Source organism: Engystomops pustulosus, chromosome 1 (genome assembly GCF_040894005.1).
Source record: "Engystomops pustulosus chromosome 1, aEngPut4.maternal, whole genome shotgun sequence".
Lineage (NCBI taxonomy): Eukaryota > Metazoa > Chordata > Amphibia > Anura > Leptodactylidae > Engystomops > Engystomops pustulosus.
The window spans coordinates 136,583,732-136,607,108 of record NC_092411.1 but is presented as its reverse complement, the minus strand read 5'-3'; the positions used below and the strand labels follow the sequence as shown (position 1 = coordinate 136,607,108).

The window sequence follows — 23,377 nt, the reverse complement described above, 5'->3', positions numbered from 1 at the left end:
TTACTGAGCGATAAATAGGAGTACTGTAGAAAATATCAGTACTCCAATACTGCCGTATCTCTGGTTTCTTGACAATGCCCATATGTAGCACAAGACCCCAAAACTTCATCATTTCTACTGCATCTACAGGGGTCCACCTAGAAAATGATGAAGTTGGGTTTTGTGCCAAAAACTGTTGGGCATACAAATTTGTTTGTACCACCATCAAATCCACAAGATCCTCAGAGAAAAAGACTTTGAAAAAGTCAATTTCTGTGAAGCCTTCTGTCTCAAAATTAATTCCTGAACTTCCCACAAATTCAGGAATTTGAGGCTCATAATTATCAGGGGGTGGGATCCATTCAGGGTCACTTGGGGGCTGGGGAACAACCTCAACCGATGCCCTGGGGCACCTTCTGGAGGGCCCCTCATCACCGGATGAGGAGGAAGAGGAGGATGAGAAATAGAGGAATGTGGCATCCTCCCCTTCTGAATCAGTATCGGAGGCAAGAAAGGCATATGCCTCCTCTGCTGAAAAAGTTCTTTGGGATGAATGGGACATTTTTTATTGGGAGGGGGTGTGTAAATGTAGTGCTTCAACACGTGTAAAAACTTTATTCAAGGGGGTGTGTATGTTGTGATTCAACACGTGTATGGGAACCAATAACACTAGTATAAAAAAAAAAAAAGAAAGACGACCTGTGTACTTTCAAAAAAACTGTAGTAGAAAAAGTTACTACAGTAAAAGAAAAAGTAACTTTTATCCTCCAATGCCAAAAAGACAAAAAGATACTATGACAAAAAAATTAGCACAGAGCTGATCAGCAAAATGTCACTGATCAGCGCTCAGTTGTCACAGCACACAAAAGAAAAAAAATCTGCACAAAAAAAGAGCACAGACTATTCGGCACTGATGCAGAACACACACAGGGGTATGCGACTGCTACAAAACTGACAAAAGAATTAAAAAAAAAACTGCGCCTGTACCAAAAAATGAACAGAGATACAATCAACTGCTCAGCGGTCACAGGACCCACACACCAAAAAAAAAACTGCGCAAAAAAACGAGCACAGGCACTGACCAGTTAACTTTGGCACTGATCAGCGGCTGATGGTTTGCAGAACGCACACAGGGGTATGCCACTGCTACAAAACTGACAAACGAATTAAAAAAAAAACTGCGCCTGTACCAAAAAATGAACAGAGATACAATCAACTGCTCAGCGGTCACAGGATCCACACACCAAAAAAAAAAACTGCGCAAAAAAAGAGCACAGGCACTGACCAGTCAACTTTGGCACTGATCAGCGGCTGGCGGTTTGTAGAACGCACACAGGGGTATGCGACTGCTACAAAAGTGACAAAAAAAAAGAAAAAAAGCGACAAAAAAAGAGCACAGAGGCTCAAAGTCGCCACACACACAAAGGGAGGGGAGGGAAGGGTCTGGAACAGGGATAGGGACAGGGATCAGGACGCTGCGACTGCTGTATGCAAAAAAAAGACAAACAGCAGCAGCGACAATAGCTCAGCAATTACTCTCAACACTCGGAAATGTGACAGATGCCACCAAAGGTGCCAACTGGAGCAATATCTAGCAAGACAAAGCACAGACGGGTATCACACACTGATCTGTACGCTGTTCAGGACTAGAATGCAACGTGCAGATCAGTGTGCAGTACTTTGAATCTCCCCCCACAGAACTGATTGGTTGGTCAGTACAGACCAACCAATCAAATCAATCAGGAAGGTGGCATAATGCCACCTCGTCATCAAGAAGGGGAGGGGGATGAGGGGGGGTGGAAAAAGAAGTGGGGGGGGGAGGATGAAGAAGGGGGGGGACCACGAGGTATGATGGCTGTCAGCCATCTTTACACATTTAAAACTTTATATTGATCAGTAGTGACCGACCGATCGGATCGATCTGAGAGGTGGCAGGATGCCACCTCTATACTGTGACACAAGGTGGTGATCGGGTGCTGTGTAGCACAGCACCGATCACCACCATTCCACATGCTGTCCCTCGCTACCTGTCCCTCCACGCTTCCTGTCCCTCCATGCTGCCTGTCCCTTCGACATGCGGCTGGTGGGGGGGCAGGGTTGGAGGTGGCACCACTCGGCACCACCACCGGAAGACTCAGGGAAGATGGTGTGATGTCACCATCTTCCCAGCACTGCACCTCGGCGGCAGCGATCGCGATCCGACATGTCGGTCTTTACAGACCGACAGATCGGATCGCTCTGGGGGATGGCACGATGCCACCTATGCCGCCTGACAGAAGGAGGGGATCGGAGCTTCCACAAACAGCATCGATCCCCTCCTTCTTTGCTGTGAAGACGCGGACACAGCGTCTTTTAACTATTACATTGCTGCAATCGGCTGGTCTGAATTGACCAGCTGATTGCAGCGATCGTGGGCATGGGGGGGGGGGAGTGACCCCCCTAGTCCTTGAGGGGAGATGCCCTGCTGTCATGGACAGCAACGATCTCCCCTTGATCACTGCGTCTGTAGACACAGTGATCATTACAAGCCATGACGTAATAGTACTGCATTTTGCGGGAACTCACCTCCCGCCATGCAGTACTATTACGTCAAATGTCGGGAAGGGGTTAATGGTGCTTGGTCATTTCTGTCAACTTCGTACAAAATATTCACCTACTTTATACCAAAACCTGTAACAATTGTAAATCACGCCACATGCATTTCATCTGATTCTGTACAATAAATATACCTAAATCCAAGTAAAATACCCCAGCTTTTCCTTTCTTCATATTTTTATTTGATTTTATTTTGTTTCATATAAAAATAAAACTCCATTAGACAACTTACTTAAGAGCAAAACCTCTCCTGTACACTGTACGCAATAGGAATAAAAATCATTAAAGGGAACCCTATTATACCACCAGCACCCACAGGTGAGCTTTGAAATCTCCTTTCTAGAATTAACTCTTTTATGTGTAATCTCATCCATTTAGAAGTAGCTGAAAACATTTTGCCAGAGATGAGTCAAGTTTACAGGACAATACCATAGTACATATAAACATGCTAATTGTATTATATATTAGATAAGAATCTTATCTTTCAGGCTATGGTTCAGTGATTTACAGAATCAAACATATCAAACATACAGACATAGTTGAAAATGCAATGTCAAGACACTGTCACTGTGATTCCCTTGAGCTCTGTCTTGGCCTACTTGCTGGCCTTGTCCTTAGTCACATGCAACAACTGGACAGTGGTCCCGACTCTGGGCAAGTGCAGAGAACCATAAGACATCCAAAAAGACAGACAAATAGCAAAGTCAGGCATATTGAGTCAAAACCATGATGGGGTTGCAATAAGAAATATATGCAGCAATTGATTTTTATGTTTTTTAAAGCATGGATAACATGCTACTTCGATGGGTCAGTACAGTTACGGTGATATCCCATTTATATAGATTTTTTATGTTTGATTTGTTCTACAAAATAAAAACTCATTTGAAGAGAGAGCTGCTTATTGCACATGTAGGAAGTGCAAGGCTCACCAAGCAAGTGTGAGGTTTGTTTGTGTGATGAGCCGACAACAAGGTGGGAAGATGTGTGATGGGGTTGGGGTGAATAATAATGAGCGGGGCACTGAGCAGACACCCTTTTTTTATTTGAAAAGCACAACCCCAAGGACTTGTCTGCACGCTAGCAGAGAGCCAGGTAAATTTTACTATTGCATATTTTTACAACCAAGTAAGGGAGAGATTAGATAAAAACATCATTCATCTGTACTGCGCAGGGTCTATTGGAACCCAGTGGTGACAGGTTTCCTCTAATATATTGATGACGTTAATGCTCTTTAAAGGCACTCATGGAGGTACATAGAATGATACTTTAATTCTGTTAAGTCCATTGCAAGACAACTAGACAATTAAAATGTACATGAACAAGTCATCCTAAGTTAAGAGGTCAACTTGTAAAATGTTTAGCATTTTTCAAGATTGGGGGATATGCATCATAGTTTTTTTTTTCCCTTGGTGTATAGTTGAGATATTTATGATCATGTATTTTTCTACTGATACATGCTCAGGGTGTGGTCACATGTTGCATTTTGGTTGCATTTTCATTGCGTTTTGAAAGACCTTACAACAGGTGAGGAGAGGTGATGTTCCTTATTACATTACTGTTAACATTTTGTTTAGAAAACACACACATTAACACATTGTCAATGCATGTATTGACATTGCGTTTACATTGCGTTTTGCAAACACAAATGTTAACAGTAAAGTAATTAGGCAGTAGGTAATTAGACTTCACCCTTAGAAGTAACCAATAAATAAAAAAAAAATGTAAATACAAAGGTTAAATAATTCCAATTTACATGAAAAAAATCCTTCCTTTGCACCTGCCCTGGATCAGAAATAAAGATACATAAGGCAATGCACAAGGTGCAGACCAAGATGTACTTGAAAAACGACAGCAAAAGTCGCAGTGAAAAGACAAAAGACGCAAAACAGTTTAACTATCAGAAATAAAGATACACGTCCCCCAGTAAGTATTTCAGGTAATAAAGGCTTTCAGGACAGTCTTTATTTTACACTTTATTATTTATATATGTACTACCACACAAAATATCAAATTACTCCCCGAAGATCAATCAGTTATCCTCTTGCTGGCTCCTTTGAGCAGTATACACTTATTTGTAAAGGAAATCAGATTTTTATGTGGAGCAGTTATCATTTTTATGGATCTGAAATATTCTAGGAATATTTTTACTGAATGATTTACAAACGAATAAATGCTTTCTACATAATCTTGTAAAATCAAATGCAATGAAAGCTAATTTTAGGTTAACAGCAGCAAGCACATTATGCACAAGAACACGAAATAAGGTAAATTATAGTCAAAGAACCATCCTAAAATGTTGCTGGATTGCAGCCTATAAATATTAGCAGATAAAATGTTTCTGATGTTTACCAAGAATAATTTTGTACTTTTCACTGCCGGTGGTCCATGCAATTCTGCAGTACAGTGTTTGGCTTTTCATTCTCTTATACCTTCTATGACTTTTCTTTAACAAGTTGTACCTTTTTAATACCATTTATTTTTAAAGTGTTATTTGCTGCTGTGATGCATTTCATGAACCTAGTATTCGATAAGGGTTATGCATCTCTACAGATATGTATGGACACTGGGAACATGATTATGCAACAGTCTAGTCTGCAGTGTCACACCTATTTACACCAGTGGCACAAGCTGCCAGAAGATTGTAAGCTCTTGTGAGCAGGGCCCTCACTCCTGTTGTTTCATATGACCATGTTATTACTACTGTAATATCTTATTTTCAAGTGGTAGGTTTCCTTTAAATAAAAAGGTGGCACATAGTATCATAGTATATAGGGCTGGAAAAAGACGCAAGTCCATCAAGTCCAACCTTTAAGAATTAAATAAATGTTTTATCCCCATAACCCGTGATATTTTTTCTCTCCAGAAAGGTATCCAGGCCTCTCTTGAACATGTACATAGAGTCCGCCATAACAACCTCCTCAGTATTTATTACTCAGTATTTATTACTACTGTCCAGCCATGTCTCACTGATACCCACTATATCATATTTCCGCTCCAACATCAAGAGTTCCAGTTCCTCCATTTTGTTTGTGAGGTTTCTGACATTTGTGTACATACATTTTATATGGTTTTCCCTGTCCATATTCCTTTTGTTCTTATTCCCCAATCTCATTCTAGCCCCCCTTCCTCCCCCATGGACTATGACTCTTCCCAGCTCTCTATCTACACAATTTGCCCTGCACAAGTATAGTTTCCCTCCCCCCAGGTCTCTAGTTTAAACACTCCTCAAACCTTCTATCCATTTTTTCCCCCAAAACAGCTGCACCCTCCCCATTGAGGTGCAGCTCATCCCTACTGTAGAGCCTGTAGCCGACAGAAAAGTCAGCCCAGTTCTCCATGAACCCAAAACCCTCCTTCCTACACCAACTTTTGAGCCACTTATTTACCTCCCTAAACTCCCACTGCCTTTCTGGTGTGGCACGTGGTACAGGCAGTATTTCGGAGAAAACTACCTTTGAGGTCCTTCCCTGAGCTTATGGTCTAAATCCCTGAAATCATTTTTAAGGACCTTTCGCCTACCTCTTACTTTGTCATTAGTGCCAATGTGGACCATGACCGCTGGTTCCTCACCAGCCCCTCCCAGTAATCTGTCAACCCGATCCGCAACATGCCGAACCCGAGCACCCGGCAAACAACACACTGTTCGGTATGCACGGTCTTTGTGACAGATTGCCCTGTGTGTTCCCCTAATAATCGAATCTCCCACTACCAGTACCTGTCTGATCTTGCCTGTTCTCCCATTACCCTTCTTACTGGAGCAGACAGTCCCCTGGTTGCTAGAGGCCATGTCTTGCTGCAGCATTGCTACCCCAGAGCTGATATCCCCCTCATCCGCCAGCCTGGCAAACTTATTGGGGTGCACCAGATCAGGACTAGACTCCCTACAACTCTTCCCTCTACCCCTCCTTCTACATGTTACCCAACTAGCTGCCCCCTCACTCTGCACCTCCATACTTCCCTCCCCACACCCATCTTCCCCAGAGAGTTTGTGCTCCAGGAGCAGCAAACTTCGATCCATATTGTCAATTGCACGCAGCCTTGAGACTTGCTCATTTAGATCCAGAATCTGGGCTTCCAGATGAGCAATTTTCACTCATCTCACACAGCAGTATTCCCCCTCGAACGGCTGTTCAAGGAAAGCATACATGGCACAGGATGTACACTGTGTAGCAATGCCACTAATGGAGTCTATTGTTCTAATGGGGATTACAATAGAAATATGCACAGAAAGAAGAATTTACAGTCAATACAGTCATTACAGTCAATACAGCAGTTACCTGCTACAGCCCCTCAAACGTAAGTCAAACTTAAGACACTGCACACACTTCGGATCAATGCACACTCGCCATCAAAATCCCACACTCGCTTTTCTGATGCTTTTTTTAAAGGTTATGTGCCACAAAAATCTGCAAAACCGCGATGATGCAAAAAGGATGATGCAAAAGCGATGATGCAAAAAGGATACTTAACTTTATTTGCTAGTCCAGTGGTTTAATGTAATTGCAGTGCAAAATTTTTAAAATTAAAAATCGTACTTTTAGTGTGCACAAGGAAAAACCCTATTTATGGCCCTTGTATGATTGCATCTTTACAGGCTCATTTTCACATTTGTTTATTAGCTAGTGGGTGTGGCTGGCTAATATAGTATCTGCCACGGAAAGAACTAGTAAGATTTTACTTCCTTACACTTTATCTCTCACTTAGAAGCAGCAAGGAGGACATTATAATGACGCTACCCCAGATAGTCCAGGTGAGATTTCTCTTTTAAACTAGCAAAAGGAGAAAACAAGTATACAGCTCATCCCATCTATGTCTGGAGAGATGAGTAGTCCCCTTTAAGACCAGCCACAAACAACCACAAAAAGCGCCTTTGTACAGAGTGTTTTGTTGTATGGAAGACATATGACTACATTGCACACATTACTATGTCTAAAGGGTATTTCAGAAATATGAACATCATAGAATAGAGCCTATATAGTTTAATTTTATGATCCACTAAATTTTATGGCCTCTCTAAAGTAGTTGGAATTATCTCCAACATGGCCACCACTGGAAACTACAAGTCCTATGATCCTTTTGTTCTCAGTAACTCCTCCTACCTCCTCTGCTCTGCTCATGGTGATGATGTAACAAGACTTTCTTGCTCTGTTACCATAGTAATGATGTATGTAACTGCCATCAATGCACTTTACCTCACTAAGATGACGTCTCTCCACAACACTGACCATACTGGATGCACTGCAACCAACCGACTACAGCCAAACATAGTGGTGATCACATGACCTGCCCAGGCATGTGCAGAACATTTGATGAGGACATGTGACCAGCGGCCATCTTATGTCCTGTGTCTGCTCCATGTGGAGGAAATTAATGGACTGATTACTTATTAGCTTATATTTTAATGACCCATTTGTATATGAAATATGCTAATTCCTGGAAGACTGCTCAACTGGTCATTTAAAAAGTAGAGCATATCCTAGTCAGAACCATTTTACACAGATCAGTCACAGACTATAGATAAGGATCAGTGAAAAATATATCCCAAACTGAGACAATTGGCTATGCGAATCTGACAATCTGACCCATTATTCTCTGATTTTTGCCTAGTCCATGTGTAGATAGCCTAAGAATATTAGTTGTGATGCTGTCACCAGGGCCGGATTATGGGGACAACTTTCCTCTTTAAGGGAGACCCCAACAACAATGGTGTATTATAGTGTGGTCAGTCTTATGGCCCAAAGATTCACCCCTTTATGTGCTGCGATTGAATCCAGGCACATACTTGTTTCTATGGCAGAGCAAGGGAAAAGTGCCCTACCTGCTCTGCTATAGACAGAGGAGCAGACAGGTTATCAGCGTCCTGATACAGGTGGTGTAGTGACACACATTGCAAAGCCTGTGCTAGATATCTGACTGCTCAAAGGAGAAGGAGGTCACACTGCATGACGGAGAAGCGTGAGAGAAGGTAAGTTTTATTATTTTGTTACTTTACTAGGGGCTGTATATATGTATTACTGGGGGATATTATATGTAATACCAGGAGGGCTGTATGTATTTATTACAGATGGAGCTGTATATATTAATTACAGGGGGATCTGTATATATTTATTACAGGAGGAGCTGTATATATTTTATACTGGGAGCTTTATATATTTGTCACAGAGGCTGTATATATTTGTTACTGGGGGCTATATATATGTATTACTGTGGGGCTGTATATATGTATTACTGGGGAGCTGTTTATAAGTATTACTGGGAGGATGTATATATGTATTACTGAGGGCTGTATATAGATATTACTGGGGGGGCTGTATATATGTATTACAGATGCTGTGTATATTTATTACTGTGGAGCTGTATATATTTATTACTGTGGAGCTGTATAGACATATTAATTGGTGGGCTGTATATATGTATTACTTGGGGGTCTGTGTATATTTATTACAGGGGCTGTATATATTTATTACTTGGAAGATGAATATATTTATTACTCGGGGGCTGTATATATATTATATATATATATCTACACTCACCGGCCACTTTATTAGGTACACCATGCTAGTAATGGGTTGGACCCCCTTTTGCCTTCAGAACTGCCTCAATTCTTTGTGGCATAGATTCAACAAGGTGCTGGAAGCATTCCTCAGAGATTTTGGTCCATATTGACATGATGGCATCACGCAGTTGCCGCAGATTTGTCGGCTGCACATCCATGATGCGAATCTCCCGTTCCACCACATCCCAAAGATGCTCTATTGGATTGAGATCTGGTGACTGTGGAGGCCATTTGAGTACAGTGACCTCATTGTCATGTTCAAGAAACCAGTCTGAGTTGATTCCAGCTTTATGACATGGCGTATTATCCTGCTGAAAGTAGCCATCAGATGTTGGGTACATTGTGGTCATGAAGGGATGGAACAATCAGCAACAATACTCAGGTAGGCTGTGGCGTTGAAACAATGCTCAATTGGTACCAAGGGGCCCAAAGAGTGCCAAAAAATATTCCCCACACCATGACACCACCACCAGCCTGAACCGTTGATAAAAGGCAGGATGGATCCATGCTTTCATGTTGTTGACATCAAATTCTGACCCTACCATACGAATGTCGCAGCAGTAACCGAGACTCATCAGACCAGGCAACGTTTTTCCAATCTTCTACTGTCCAATTTTGATGAGCTTGTGCAAATTGTAGCCTCAGTTTCCTGTTCTTAGCTGAAAGGAGTGGAACCCGGTGTGGTCTTCTGCTGCTGTAGCCCATATGCCTCAAAGTTCGACGTACTGTGCGTTCAGAGATGCTCTTCTGCCTACCTTGGTTGTAACCGGTGGCAATTTGAGTCACTGTTGCCTTTCTATCAGCTCGAACCAGTCTGCCCATTCTCCTCTGACCTCTGGCATCCACAAGGCATTTCCGCCCACAGAACTGCCGCTCACTGGATGTTTTTTCTTTTTCGGACCATTCTCTGTAAACCCTAGAGATGGTTGTGCATGAAAATCCCAGTAGATCAGCAGTTTCTGAAATACTCAGACCAGCCCTTCTGACACCAACAACCATGCCACGTTCAAAGGCACTCAAATCACCTTTTTTCCCCATACTGATGCTCGGTTTGAACTGCAGGAGATTGTCTTGACCATGTGTACATGCCTAAATGCACTGAGTTGCCGCCATGTGATTGGCTGATTAGAAATTAAGTGTTAACGAGCAGTTGGACAGGTGTACCTAATAAAGTGGCCGGTGAGTGTATATATATATGTATTTATTGGGGGGTTGTATATATGTATTACTGTGGGGCTGTATACATGTATTACTGTGGGGCTGTATACATGTATTACTGTGGGGCTGTATACATGTATTACTGGGAGGCTGTATATATATATATATATATATATATATATATATATATATATATATATATATATTGCTGGGGCTTGTGTATATGTATTATTGGGGGACGGTATATATTTATTACTACGGAGCTGTATATATTTATTATTGTGGAGCTGTATATACATATTAATGGGGGACTGTATCTATGTATTACACAGGGCCTGTATATATTAATTACAGAGGCTATATATCTGTATTACTGGGGGCTGTATATATGTATTACTAGGAGGCTGTATATATGTATTACTGGGGGCTGTATATATGTATTATTGGGGTGCTTTATATGTATTTATTACAGAGGTTGCACATATTACTGTGGAGCTGTATATACATATTAATGGGGGGGCTCTATATATGTATTATTGGGGACTGTATATATTTATTACAGAGGCTGTATAGATTTATTACTGTGGAGCTGTATATACATATTAATGGAGGGCTGTATATATGTATTACTTGGGCGTCTGTTTATATTTATTACAGGGGCTATATATTTGTTTTTCTGGGGGGCTGTATATATGTGTTACTGGGAGGCTGTATATATGCATTACTGGAGGCTGTATATATGTATTACTAAGGGGCTGTATATGTGTATTACAAAGGCTGTATATATTTGTTACTGGGTAGCTGAATATATTTATTACTGGGAGGCTGTATATTAGATGTATAGTAGATGGGCGAATCGATTCTAATGATTCTAACTTCGGTTAGAATTTCAGGAAAAATTTGATTTGTCAAGAAGCCGAAGTTTATGCTGATTCGCGGGAACAAAGTTGTTTTTTTCCCCCCTCATGTTTCTGCTAAATGGGCGCGAGAACAACGTGTTACATGGGGCAGAGAATTCTGGGAAGGAGAAAGGAACACCCCCGATGACATCTGCAGACCTGTAAGCCAATCAGCGTCCGGCAGGCTTATGTGATGTCACACAGCCCTATAAAACCCAGCCATTTTCTATCTCAGCACTTCACACTTCATGTTGTAGCGTCCAGCGGCTGCTATTGTACTGTGCGATTCTTTCTGAAATCCCTCGCTGTTCTCTAAGGGGGTTCTATATACCCCAAATAGCAGTTCTTTTTAGTAACAAAATCGAATAGGAAGTCGTGGACTCTGCACCCTTCAGAGAACTAATGGCTTGTGCCGAACCGAGGTGGAGAGTTTCAAGCTGCAATTTTTTTTCCAGGTATATGTCCTTTACGGCCCACTGGGTGAATCTGCTTCCCGCCCAGCCACACCAACAACTTCCGCGCTTTCTCCTCAACGTTGTCAAACTGCTGCTCCTGCGTCAGTGTCCGCCTCCTCCTCCTTCTCCACCACCACCTCAGCCTCCACAAGTGCTGCTCCATCATACCACATGTGCAGGGCACAGCGGTGTCATGCAGTAATGCACCTGGTTTGCCTGGGCGAACAAAGTCAAACAGGGGAGGACCTGCTCTGCGTCATGCAAGAAGAAATCAATGTGTGGCTTTCTCCGCGACAACTAAAAATCGGAACGATGGTGACAGACAATGGGAGACAATGCGCTAAACAGAGGAGGGAGGGTCCATGCACCCTGCATGGCGCACGTGTTCAATCTGGTAGTCAACAAGTTCCTGAAGTCTTACACCCATCTGCAAGACATTCTAAAAATGGCCAGGACACTGTGCACGCACTTCAGCCATTCTTACAAAGCCAAGCACACCCTGCTCGAGTTGCAGCGCCAGAACGGCCTACCCCAACATAGTCTGATATGCGATGTTTCCACCCGTTGGAATTCCATCCTCCATATGTTAGACCGCCTGTATGAACAGAGAAAAGCCATTAATGATTTTTTGATGATGCAAGCGGACCGCCAGGACTGCGGGATGAATAACGTCATTCCAATGCTTCATGTCCTGGAACTCATGCTGCAAAATCTGTCTGGTCAGGGCACTGGAGAAGTGGAGACTACATCTCATGGCCACATGAGTCCTCTGGGGGCTGAACTGGAGGAGGAGGAGGAGGACATTGGAGCACAAGCAGAGTCTGGTGCAATTTGTGGTTTTTCTACTCAGGTGACAGGAGAGGAGGAGCAGGAGCATCCGGAGGAGGTAGAAGACGAGGCAGATGACCCAGAAGCACCGTGGCAGTATACTGTGGATATGCAGGCCGGGAGTCCCTCAGAGTCCCTTGCGTAGATGGCCCGCAGCATGCTGCTTTGCCTAACTAGTGACAGCCAAATAGTCAACATCCGGCATAGGAATGACGTTTGGCTCTCCACCCTCTTGGACCCTCGCTACCGGTCCAAAATGTGTGACTTTTTTCCTGCTGCTGAGAGGAAGGAAACAACTGGCATATTATAGAGAAATACTGAGCACACAGTTGGCCGCTGCCTATGTGCGCCATTGTCCATCCTATGTCAGGTCTGACCGGGGGATTCCTGGCAGTTATTCCTCATGTACTACTACCACGGCTGCTGTGGGGAGCTGGGGGGGTAGGAACAGTAGCAGTTCCATTAACAGTCGCTTAAGTCTGGATTCCTTAATGAGCAATTTCCTTCACCCGCTTAGTGAGGAGGGTAGCTGCCACCAGCAGCAGCAAGACATGAAGCAGACCCTGCACCAGCAAGTGGTGGCCTACTTGAACAGCACTTTACCACCTGAGGTAGAGGATCCCATGGACTACTGGGCAGCCAAAATTGATGCGTGGCCGCAACTTGCGGAGTTTGCAGTAGAGAATCTGTCCTGCCCGGCCAGTAGTGTGGCATCAGAGCGGGAGTTCAGTGCGGCGGTAGCCATCGTTACCCCCAGGAGAACCCGCTAGTCCACCCGTAATGTGGAGAGACTGACCTTTGTCAAGATGAATCGGGCTTGAATCGGCCAGGATTTCAACTCACCAATGCCTAATGCATCAGATTAGATCAGCCATGATGCCTCCTCCAAACATTGAGAAATGAGTTGGGGTTCTAACTACCTGCCTCAGCTACTATTCTGATGCTGCCACCCGCCTGATGGCACACATCTGCTGCTAGTTGCACCATCTGCCTCCTACCATCTTTACCAGGGACTGGAATTGTCCGCCACCTCCACACTATATCATGGTGCCACTCTGCAGGCTCCTGCTGCTTCTGATGCCGCCTTCTCACTATATCATTGTGCCACTCTGCGGGCTCCTGCTGCTTCTGCTTCTGATGCCACCAACACATTATATCTTTATGCCACTCTGCTGCTTCTGATGCCACCTTGACACTATATCATTGTGCCACTCTGCGGGCTCCTGCTGCTGCTGATGCCACCAACACACTGTATCATTGTGCCACTCTGTGGGCTCCTCCTGCTGCTGCTGCTACTGATGCCACCTTCACACTATATCATTGTGCCACTCTGCAGGCTCCTGCTGCTTCTGATGCCACCAACACACTATATCATTGTGCCCCTCTGCTGCTTCTGATGCCACCTTCACACTATACCATTGTGCCACTCTGCGGGCTCCTGCTACTTCTGATGCCACCAACACACTATACCATTGTGCCACTCTGCAGGCTCCTGCTGCTTCTGATGCCACCAACACACTATATCATTGTGCCAATCTGTGGGCTGCTGCTTCTGATGCCACCTTCACACTATATCATTGTGCCACTCTGCAGGCTCCTGCTGCTTCTGATGCCACCTTCACACTATATCACTGTGCCACTCTGTGGGCTCCTGCTGCTGCTGCTTCTTATGCCACCTTCACACTATATCACTGTGCTACTCCTGCTGCTGCTACTGATGCCACCTTCACACTATATCATTGTGCCACTCTGTGGGCTCCTGCTGCTTCTGATGCCACCTTCACACTATATCATTGTGCCACTCTGTGGCTTTCCTTGTCGCTGCCACCATATTTCTGACACCGGTGGACTCCTGCTGCTGCTTCTTATGACGCCACCTCCACAGTCTTATCATTGTGCCACTTTGTGGCCTCCTGTTGCTGCTGATGCCACCTCTACACTATATAATTGTGCCACTCTGTGGCTTTCCCTGTTACTGCCACCACGTTGCTGCCACCTGTGGGATCCTGCTGCTGATGCCACCTCCACACTAAATCATTGTGCCACTCTGTGGCTATCCCTGTTGCTGCCACCTGTGGGCTGCTGCTGCTGCTTCTGCTGCCACCACCTCCACGCTCTTATCATTGTGCCACTTTGTGGCCTACCATGTTTCCGCCAACTCCATAATTTGTCATTGTGCCACTCTGAAGTCTACTCATGCTGCTGCCAACTGACCGCTGTCTCCCTGGAACACCCTGTGATTTCCATAATGCTGTTTTCACCCTCCATCACTCTGTGACGTTGCCACTATGTTTGGTTTTCCTCTTCATTTCATCTGTCAGAAGGATGAAAAGCTTCAGGATTGATAGCCAAAAGCAGGAGTGGATACAGAACACAGAGGACATGCAAGTATCCCATTTGCTGCTCATCTCTATTCTGGATCAACTCCTGTTTGTTTTTGGCTTTAGCAATACTGATGGATTATTGACCGATTGAAAGAGGACACTGACGCGTGAAAAGAAGGGCTAAATGATCAGTGACGTCAATGCAAAATTACTGCCGACATCCTCTGCACTGTTTTGGAGGGCTTTCCACATGTATCCGCGTTTAACAGAACAGGTTCTGTGGTAATCTATGGAATCATCTGATGTCAGTGTAAAAAGAGTGCACTCTTTGATGTTATAGTGGGATCTTGGCCCTCAGCTCAGTCCTTTCGCGCTGGCACAGACGTTATCTTGTCCGGCTGCATTCCCGCTTCGCTTATTTGGGGAAGTTGGCCTATGTAAGTGCACAAGGAAGTGAAGAGTGAAGCGATTCTAAGAGCCGCGGCTGTCATGTGCGTGTCATACTAAAACACAACATTGTTTGAAGACCAAACCACGCTCCCTATGCATATTTAAGCATGGCACAATGTTCTACAACACCCTACAGGCTCTCTGTAGCCAGGAAATGCCTGTTTTCCTCGTGATTCGTTTTGATTCAATTCGGTTTGAATCGAATTTTTTCGAAAAGTTCGGCGAATCTGGACGAAACGAATTTTAACAAATTCGCACATCTTTACTGTATATATTTATTTTTGGGGGGCTGTATATATTTATATATTACTGGGGGCTGTATATGTATATTACTGGGGGGCTGTATGTATGTATTACTGGGTCGGGGCTGTGTATATTTATTACTAAGGGACTCTATATATTTATATTGGCAACATTTACTGTCTTGCAAAAAATTGTGGGGAGGTCCCCACCATCTTTAATCTGGCCCTTGTTGAAACTTCCTTTAAAGCTGTGCAATTTGAGAGAAAATTGTCATTTTGAAAGTCATTGATGTGCATTAATAATCACTGCATTAAACACCACAGAAAATATTGAAGTGAAATTTTCGATGTTCAATAAGTCTTTGCTGATAATACATGTACCATATTTTTATGATAAAAAAAGGATGACAAATGCCAGCTATACTTTTCAGTTGTTATCGTGTACTGTTTTCAGGATGTCATTAGTTACAAATGATGTCATTAGTTACAAATCTGTATTCTGTAAAGAGTTTGAAAGATCACTATTTGCGATTGTAACTTTCAGAAAACAGAATTTTCAAGCTCCTAGCTTAAATAGATATTCCCATTACAGAAAATGAATGTCATTGGTTTTATGATAAAAAGTTATACATATTTCCAATATACTATATGTATCAATTCCTCACGCATTTCTAGATCTCTGTAGGCTGGCCAAATCTGACCATGGTCACACAGGTGCACAGCTGGTTATAACACACAGCTTTGATTACTGTCTGTAATATAACTGACAGCTGTGCACCTGTGTGACCACGGTCAGATTTCTGTCCACTGGTAGTAAATATAGAAGCTTTCCATAGAATGACAGCAAGCAGAGATCGTGAAATCTGTGAGGAATTGATACAGAAAGTATTTTAGAAAATTGTGCATTTTTTATCAAAAAAACAATAACAATAATTTGCTGAAATGGGAATACCCCTTTAAGACCAAGTGGTATTTTTCTTTGATACTATATCTAATATGTAAAGCAGAGTGTATGCGTGTGTGTATGTATGTCCGCTAAAGGAATGTACACCGTCGCATTTACAATCACCAAATTTTGCAAAGTTGTTGCCTGTTTCGTCTTAGACCACATCTTGAGCCGAAATTTTCATCCACTTTCTACCCACCATATACAGGAGCCATGGTCTGTTGCTGCTGCTGTGGCAGTTGGAAGCTGAGCCGTTATTGCTTGCTGTTTTGCCACAGGTCATTAATATGAGCTCTGAACTTTAATTGGCTACTATAGCCAATGAGTATAAGACACTTATGTGTTAGGTAAGCTGAATTGGGATACAGAGATGGGGGGAGATTTATCAGAAGTGCCTGAGGTAAAACTGTTCCAGTTGCCCATGGAAACCAATCATAGATCTGCAAAAATGAAACTTGAGATCTGATTGGTTGCCTTGGGATCGAGAGCAGTTTTACTCTCAGACACTTCTGATGATCTATGATCTCTTCATAGACAAAGTGACAGTCAGAGACACAGACAGTCACTGGAATGAGAGTGCCCGAGACCGGCAGTCTCTGCAATGAGAGTACCCGAGACTGACAGTCACTGGATGGAATGAGAATGCCAAGACAGAAAGTCACTGGAATAAGAGTGCCCGAGACAGACAGTCACTGGAATGAGAATGCCCGAGACAGAGACAGTCAGAGATAGCCTGAGACAGTCTATAGATACATATAAAATATTTTTGTTAACCCATTCTATTTTGTTACAGCTAAGAGCAGTTATTTACTATCCTGGGCAATGCTGGAAGCTACAGCTGGTAACTTGTATATCTCAAATTTCCATGGGGTCCAATGGCTTAGTTGCATTCATAAAATACAAAGTACTTTTATTGATATCTTATAATTCCAGAAGCTTTAAACACTGCAAATTACCTTTGCAGGAAGGAGGTTTGGTCCATGTCTGATCTTCTGAGCAAACACTTCTGAATGATCCCTCTAACATGTATCCGCTGTAACAAGAATATGTCACCATGTCTCCATAATGATGAAACAGTCCACGGATCATGGCATTTTGCACATATATAGGTGGACCACAAGATATTTCTAAAAGGCAAATAAAAATAATCCTTAAGATCCACTTGTAAGTGTAATGTAGGGTTATTTTTGTTTTAATAAAGTAAGCAACATGAAAATAACTTTATAAGTAGGTTTATGTGGGAGGGGGCTTTTAATGGCTCGCCTACAACTCTATATTTAACCACATAGCAGTACTTTACTGCCATTTGTTAAAAATGTGTTCAGGTCATACAGTAGGACAAATATTGGCAGTGACATCATAATTTTAGTGAATGAGTGATGTCATTGCTGTCATCTGAGATTGACAAAAATCTGAGATGATCCCTTTAAAGACTTCCATAGATTCTAATCAAAAATGGTGTAAACTAGCAAAATCATATTATCACCATATAATCAATGATTGAGAGATTCAAAGGAGTCTCATATTTATGGTAAATTCTGTGGACGTACCATACAAATTATAAATTTGAGTATGGTATTCTAAAAATAAAGAAGGCATATAATGATTTGCACGTCTGCAAGTATTTCAGCTTACAGTACTACACAAAGTAATAATAAAATAAGCATAAAGTTCACATTATTACAATTATTAAAACAAAACATATCTAATATGCAGAGATAAATAGTTACAACTAAAAATATGTAATATACATAGATAAAAATGTCTATTTAGATTACTTAAATATATGCAACATAACTCATTTTACATGAGTTCATCTACACTACTGGACTTACTTTCACATTTGGCACTTGTTTCGGTCCAGGTTAAATCAGCATTGCATGTGATAACAGCTTGGCCAATGAGACGATAACCCTTTCGACATTGTATGGGCAGCTTTTGTCCAACATAGAATTCAGTTTTCGTCAGTATTGCATTGTCTGGGATTGTAATAGGCACAGGACAAGGGTTTGCTAACAAAAGGAAATACATTTATAATAATGAATGACCCAACAAAATGGTATAATAAATTCTTATTTTTTAGCTTTTGCACATTCTAAAACTAAAGTTAATTCTTAACATAAACCATAATTGAAGATTTCACTGCCAGATAAAATAAAACACACTTTTCCCTACTGTAGAAATGCAAATGTTGTGCTATTCGTACCAAAATATTTGCTGCAATTCCAGAACAGCTTGGATACCATCTTCAAGATATATTGTGGACAATGGGGACAATTATATCACAAGATATAATTGCAGGTTTCCAGGATTTATTATTTTATTTTTAAGGATATATTTGTCAGTAGTTAATAGTGTTGGGCAGAACTGAACTGAAAAGTTTGGGACTGTACCAAACTTAGGTGGTTTGGTCCTCTGGACCCAAAACCCAAACTTCATCAGAAGTTCAGGTCTGGCTTAAAATGTTATATTAAATGTGTGCCATGTAAGGAGATATGAGGAGCAAAGAAGGAAGAGCCATGCTTGGGACCCCTACTATAAATTGGAGTGGATAACTGCTCTGTTCAACAAGGTTATGCTCTGGTGGGTTTCAACCATATGTGCAGGGATAATCTTTTATTTGAATTCCCCCCTTTTACCACTAAAGTCCGTAGTTCCCTGGCAGTGGTGGTGGCATTCTACACAAGTATTCTTCCTACAAATTCAGTTTTTTGCTTCCAGAAACAGAGAACCAAACCCAAAATAACCCTTGTCAGTGTCAGTCTTTTTTATTTTTCTTCTGTTTCTCCAACCAAAAGCCATAACTTTTCTTCTTGAGGGATTGATTTCTGCCCTCTCCGTGTAGGCTTCACGTGTACTGTAGGTTTTTAAAGCAGAGAAGAACAACCAAGCTTATTAAGGGAATGTTTGGACTAGAATACAATTTGAAAATCTGTTTGGGTCTAAGCACTGAACATGGACCCAAACCCCCCACCAGTAACAGAGCAACAATCACAGGGGTTAACTGTCTAAATACTGCTGGCAAAGTCGCCATCAAATGTTGCATTTAAATTACTACACGCTACCATGAGGGTCATAGTTCACAATGACATCATAAGGAAGGGACAATCATTTGCATAATGGCATGTCTCGAGGGACCTTAACCCTCATAGACTGTAAGCTTTTGCGAGCAGGGCTCTCATTCCTATTGTTCCATATGACTGATTGTACTCTGTAATGTATTATATTTGCATATGTCCAGTGTGATTTGTAAATATACAAATGTACACATGCGCTGCAGAATTTGATGGCGCTATTTTATAGAGATTATTATTATTAAAGTACGGTAGAAATCGGAAGTGCGGTTCTGGTCTGCTCAACACTAGTCATGATAATTGTGTAAAATGCAGAAGGCAAGAATATGTATGAAATAAACACACACGTTTACACAAGGGTGCAGGGAGACTCCAGTTTCCATTTTCGGTGCATATGGCAATATTTTCTCCTTCCAAGTTGTACCCACTATCACAATAGTACTTTACAGTGCTACCAATGGTAATATTTTCATACTCAGTGTGTCCATTTTCAATATCACTTGGGACTTCACACTTGATCTCTAAAAAAAAGAAGATGTTTTAGGCCACTGCACAAAAATCACCAGTCAATTTGTTATGATATGAAATTATTTGGATTAAGCATTTTATATTACGAAATATAAAGAAAGTGATATATAAGAAAGTCAAATGGGCATTCAGGACTTCTTTATTAACTTCTATCACCTATATAATAATAATGAAAGTTTAATGGATCCATTAAAATGCCTTTTGATTTAAATGGTCTTTTAAGGGCCTCCATTAGTGTCCTTTTGTACTTAAAGGAAATAAACCCCTGTTATACAGTGGTTTTGAGCCGCTATCACTTGCATACTGATGCGGTGTTGCAGAAGATGAAATTATAAAGCTGTAGTACAGGAACATTTTGATTGCAGCGTAAAAAGAGTTTAAAAATCGTTGAACCCTTGAGCAACCAATGGAAGCGGAGAACGGCTTGGACGCTTACTATATGCATAGTTATACATGCCTCGCGTACATGGAATTGAGAGGAGGGATGACATGCCCCTTGAGCTGCAAGAGGTGTGCATCATTATGCATATAGGGTTCTCCAGAGGTGTTCTCCGCCTCCCTCGGGTGCACGGGTGTCCAGCAATTTTAAATCTCTTTTTCTCTGAAATTGAAATGTTCCTGTACTTCAGCTTTAGGGACGTACTTTTCTGTACTTCCTTTAAGTTAGGCTTCTATTTTTTGAAATAACGGAAGCAGTAACAGAAGTGGTCAAAAAGACACTAACAGAAGCCACTAAAGGTCCATTGAAATCTGGGAGAAATGTGATTGCCAACTATTGCTTTATGCACACTAACATGTAACAAGAAAGATGGTATCACTATTGAAAGATGCATATACATGCACAACTACAAATCTCTGAGCATAGATAGTATATTAACTACACATTATTGCTTTTGACTTTCACAGTTCTTACCTTTGCACTGTGGCAGAGGCTGGCTCCATTTTCCATCAGTTTGACATGTTATATTTTGTTTCCCAATAAGATGATATCCATTATTGCATATAAATATAACATTGTCATTGAGTGTATTTCCAGTTGGAATGGCCATAGCATTTTGTACAGTTGGGTAAGGCCCACAAGTGACACCTAAAATCATTAAAGAAGCATAATAAATGTCTCATTAACTAATAATTAACAAGAAAGCAGGTATAGTGACTGCTTATTACTTAGCCCCCTCCTGGATCTCCTAATACCTCACACCATTCCCTTGTCTCACAGTATCCCTACTGCCCCCTTGACTAAAATAGGAAAATTTGCATATACATTTCTGCAGGACATATCTTTTTTATGTTAAATCATCCTTATTTTTTTTTTATAAATCAAAAATACATATATTTACAAATATAAATATGATATGATAAATGACAATATGGTGAATTAAAAAACATATAACTGATCATCAAATGGAAAATCCAAGTGACCAGTAGGAATTATCCAAAAGTTCAAACTACATAGGCTATACACAGAATAGCAACCCAATAACATATAAAAGCGGTACCCAATTTTAGCTTGATCATAACTAAAACATGATCCCAAACATAAAGAAATAGGATGGATTTTACCGCTCCTGTATGTTACTAAAAGCAGTAAGATACATCTGATTTCTTGGCATTTGGGTCATGTTTAATTTTTTTATCATGTCAAGATTAGGTACCGCTTTCATATGTCATTGTGTTGTTAGTCTGTGTATGGCATATATAGTTTTTATCTATTAGTAGTAAAAGTTAAGTTTTATCTTGCTGATATTGGTTTGACATTAAAATACACTTAACATCTTTTAGTATCAAATATATTCAATTCACCACATCACGTATGTCCATTTCCTCCTCAAGCCCCCCTCCTCCAGAGAGTGCAGAGAAAATGAGGAGATGAAAAGAAAAAGTGAGATGGAGAAAAAAAGCAGGGAAAATTTGACCACCTCTCCTTCCCTCCTCTCTCACCCCTACTAGTCCAAAAGTTCCCAGTGTAAAGGAAAACTTGCACTATTTTGAATATCTTTTCCATAAGATGACTTTATTCTTTAGTCCTCATTAGCGTCTTTAACCGCTTCTGCATACTCAGTTTCTATATCAATGTTTCCTTCAATTTGGATTTTATCTGTTGAGACACGAGTTCCAATAACCGCAAACATGATTCTACTTGTAAATGGGTGGAAAGCATATCATCTTAGATATTAAAAACCTTTAGTCAATATTCAAAAACCAATGGACTAGAGATGAGCGAGCACTAAAATGCTCGGGTACTCGTTATTCGAGACGAACTTTTCCCGATGCTCGAGTGCTCGTCTCGAATAACGAGCCCCATTGAAGTCAATGGGAGACTCGAGCATTTTTAAAGGGGACCAAGGCTCTGCACAGGGAAGCTTGGCCAAACACCTGGGAACCTCAGAAAAGGATGGAAACACCACGGAAATGGACAGGAAACAGCAGGGGCAGCATGCATGGATGCCTCTGAGGCTGCTTAATCGCACCATTATGCCAAAATTATGGGCAACAGCATGGCCATGACAGAGTGACAGAATGAAGCTAGATAGCATCTAAAACATCCAATAATTGACCCTGACACTATAGGGGACGGCATGCAGAGGCAGCGGCAGCAGCGGCAGGCTAGAGAGTGGTATGGCGACATACCCTAAATGGACTCAGGCTTCAAACCAATGGGTGGCAGAGAGGAACCAAAGGAGGTGAGCAAGAAGCGCTCAAATAATATCGGTACATGATAAAAGTTTGCCAGTATATTTTGTGGATTACACAGCAGGGTGGCGACAAAGTTAACATGGAAGCCATGAAAACAACCCAAAATTCTGCCTGACACAGCTCGTTTGATAAGGGGACCATGTATGGAGGCAGTGAACTAGTAGTAGATTAAAGGTGCTGCAGTTAAAACTATGTTAGTTGGATCTTGGCATGGAGCTGGCGCTCTGCTGCCAGGCGAGCTTTCGCCAATCCAAGCCCCTGTCTCTAGGCTACTCCCCAAACAGCACTTCTAAGAACCTTTTGTATAAGATCAAGTGTAGTAGCGTTCTTATAAGTTTGGGATATGGCGGGTGAAGGGAATGTAAACAGATGCGCAAGAAGCGCATGATGCGCATGGAGCTGGCGCTCCGCTGCCAGGTGAGCTTTCGCCAATCCAAGCCCCTGTCTCTAGGCTACTCCCCAAACAGCACTTCTAAGAACCTTTTGTATAAGATCAAGTGTAGTAGCGTTCTTATAAGTTTGGGATATGGCGGGTGAGGGGAATGTAAACAGATGCGCAAGAAGCGCTGAAATAATATCAGTAAATGATAAAAGTTTGCCAGTATATTTTGTGGATTACACAGCAGGGTGGCGACAAAGTTAACAA

The 23,377-nt window shown here is 41.8% G+C and overlaps 1 protein-coding gene across 3 annotated transcripts in view; it reads right to left on the bottom strand.

Moving 5' to 3' along the window:
• Positions 1–23,377, bottom strand: part of SVEP1 (sushi, von Willebrand factor type A, EGF and pentraxin domain containing 1) — a 238,977-nt gene that overhangs the window by 19,037 nt on the left and 196,563 nt on the right. For 2 of the 3 annotated variants that reach the window (XM_072154359.1, XM_072154368.1), the window contains exons 43-46: positions 20,948–21,121; positions 19,854–20,027; positions 18,268–18,444; positions 17,389–17,559 (exon numbers count right to left, since the gene is read on the bottom strand). In XM_072154359.1, coding sequence (XP_072010460.1) covers positions 17,389–17,559; positions 18,268–18,444; positions 19,854–20,027; positions 20,948–21,121 — 696 coding nt within the window. Of the gene's footprint in view, positions 1–17,388; positions 17,560–18,267; positions 18,445–19,853; positions 20,028–20,947; positions 21,122–23,377 lie in introns of those variants that run through there. The other variant, XM_072154377.1, reaches the window with a different exon arrangement.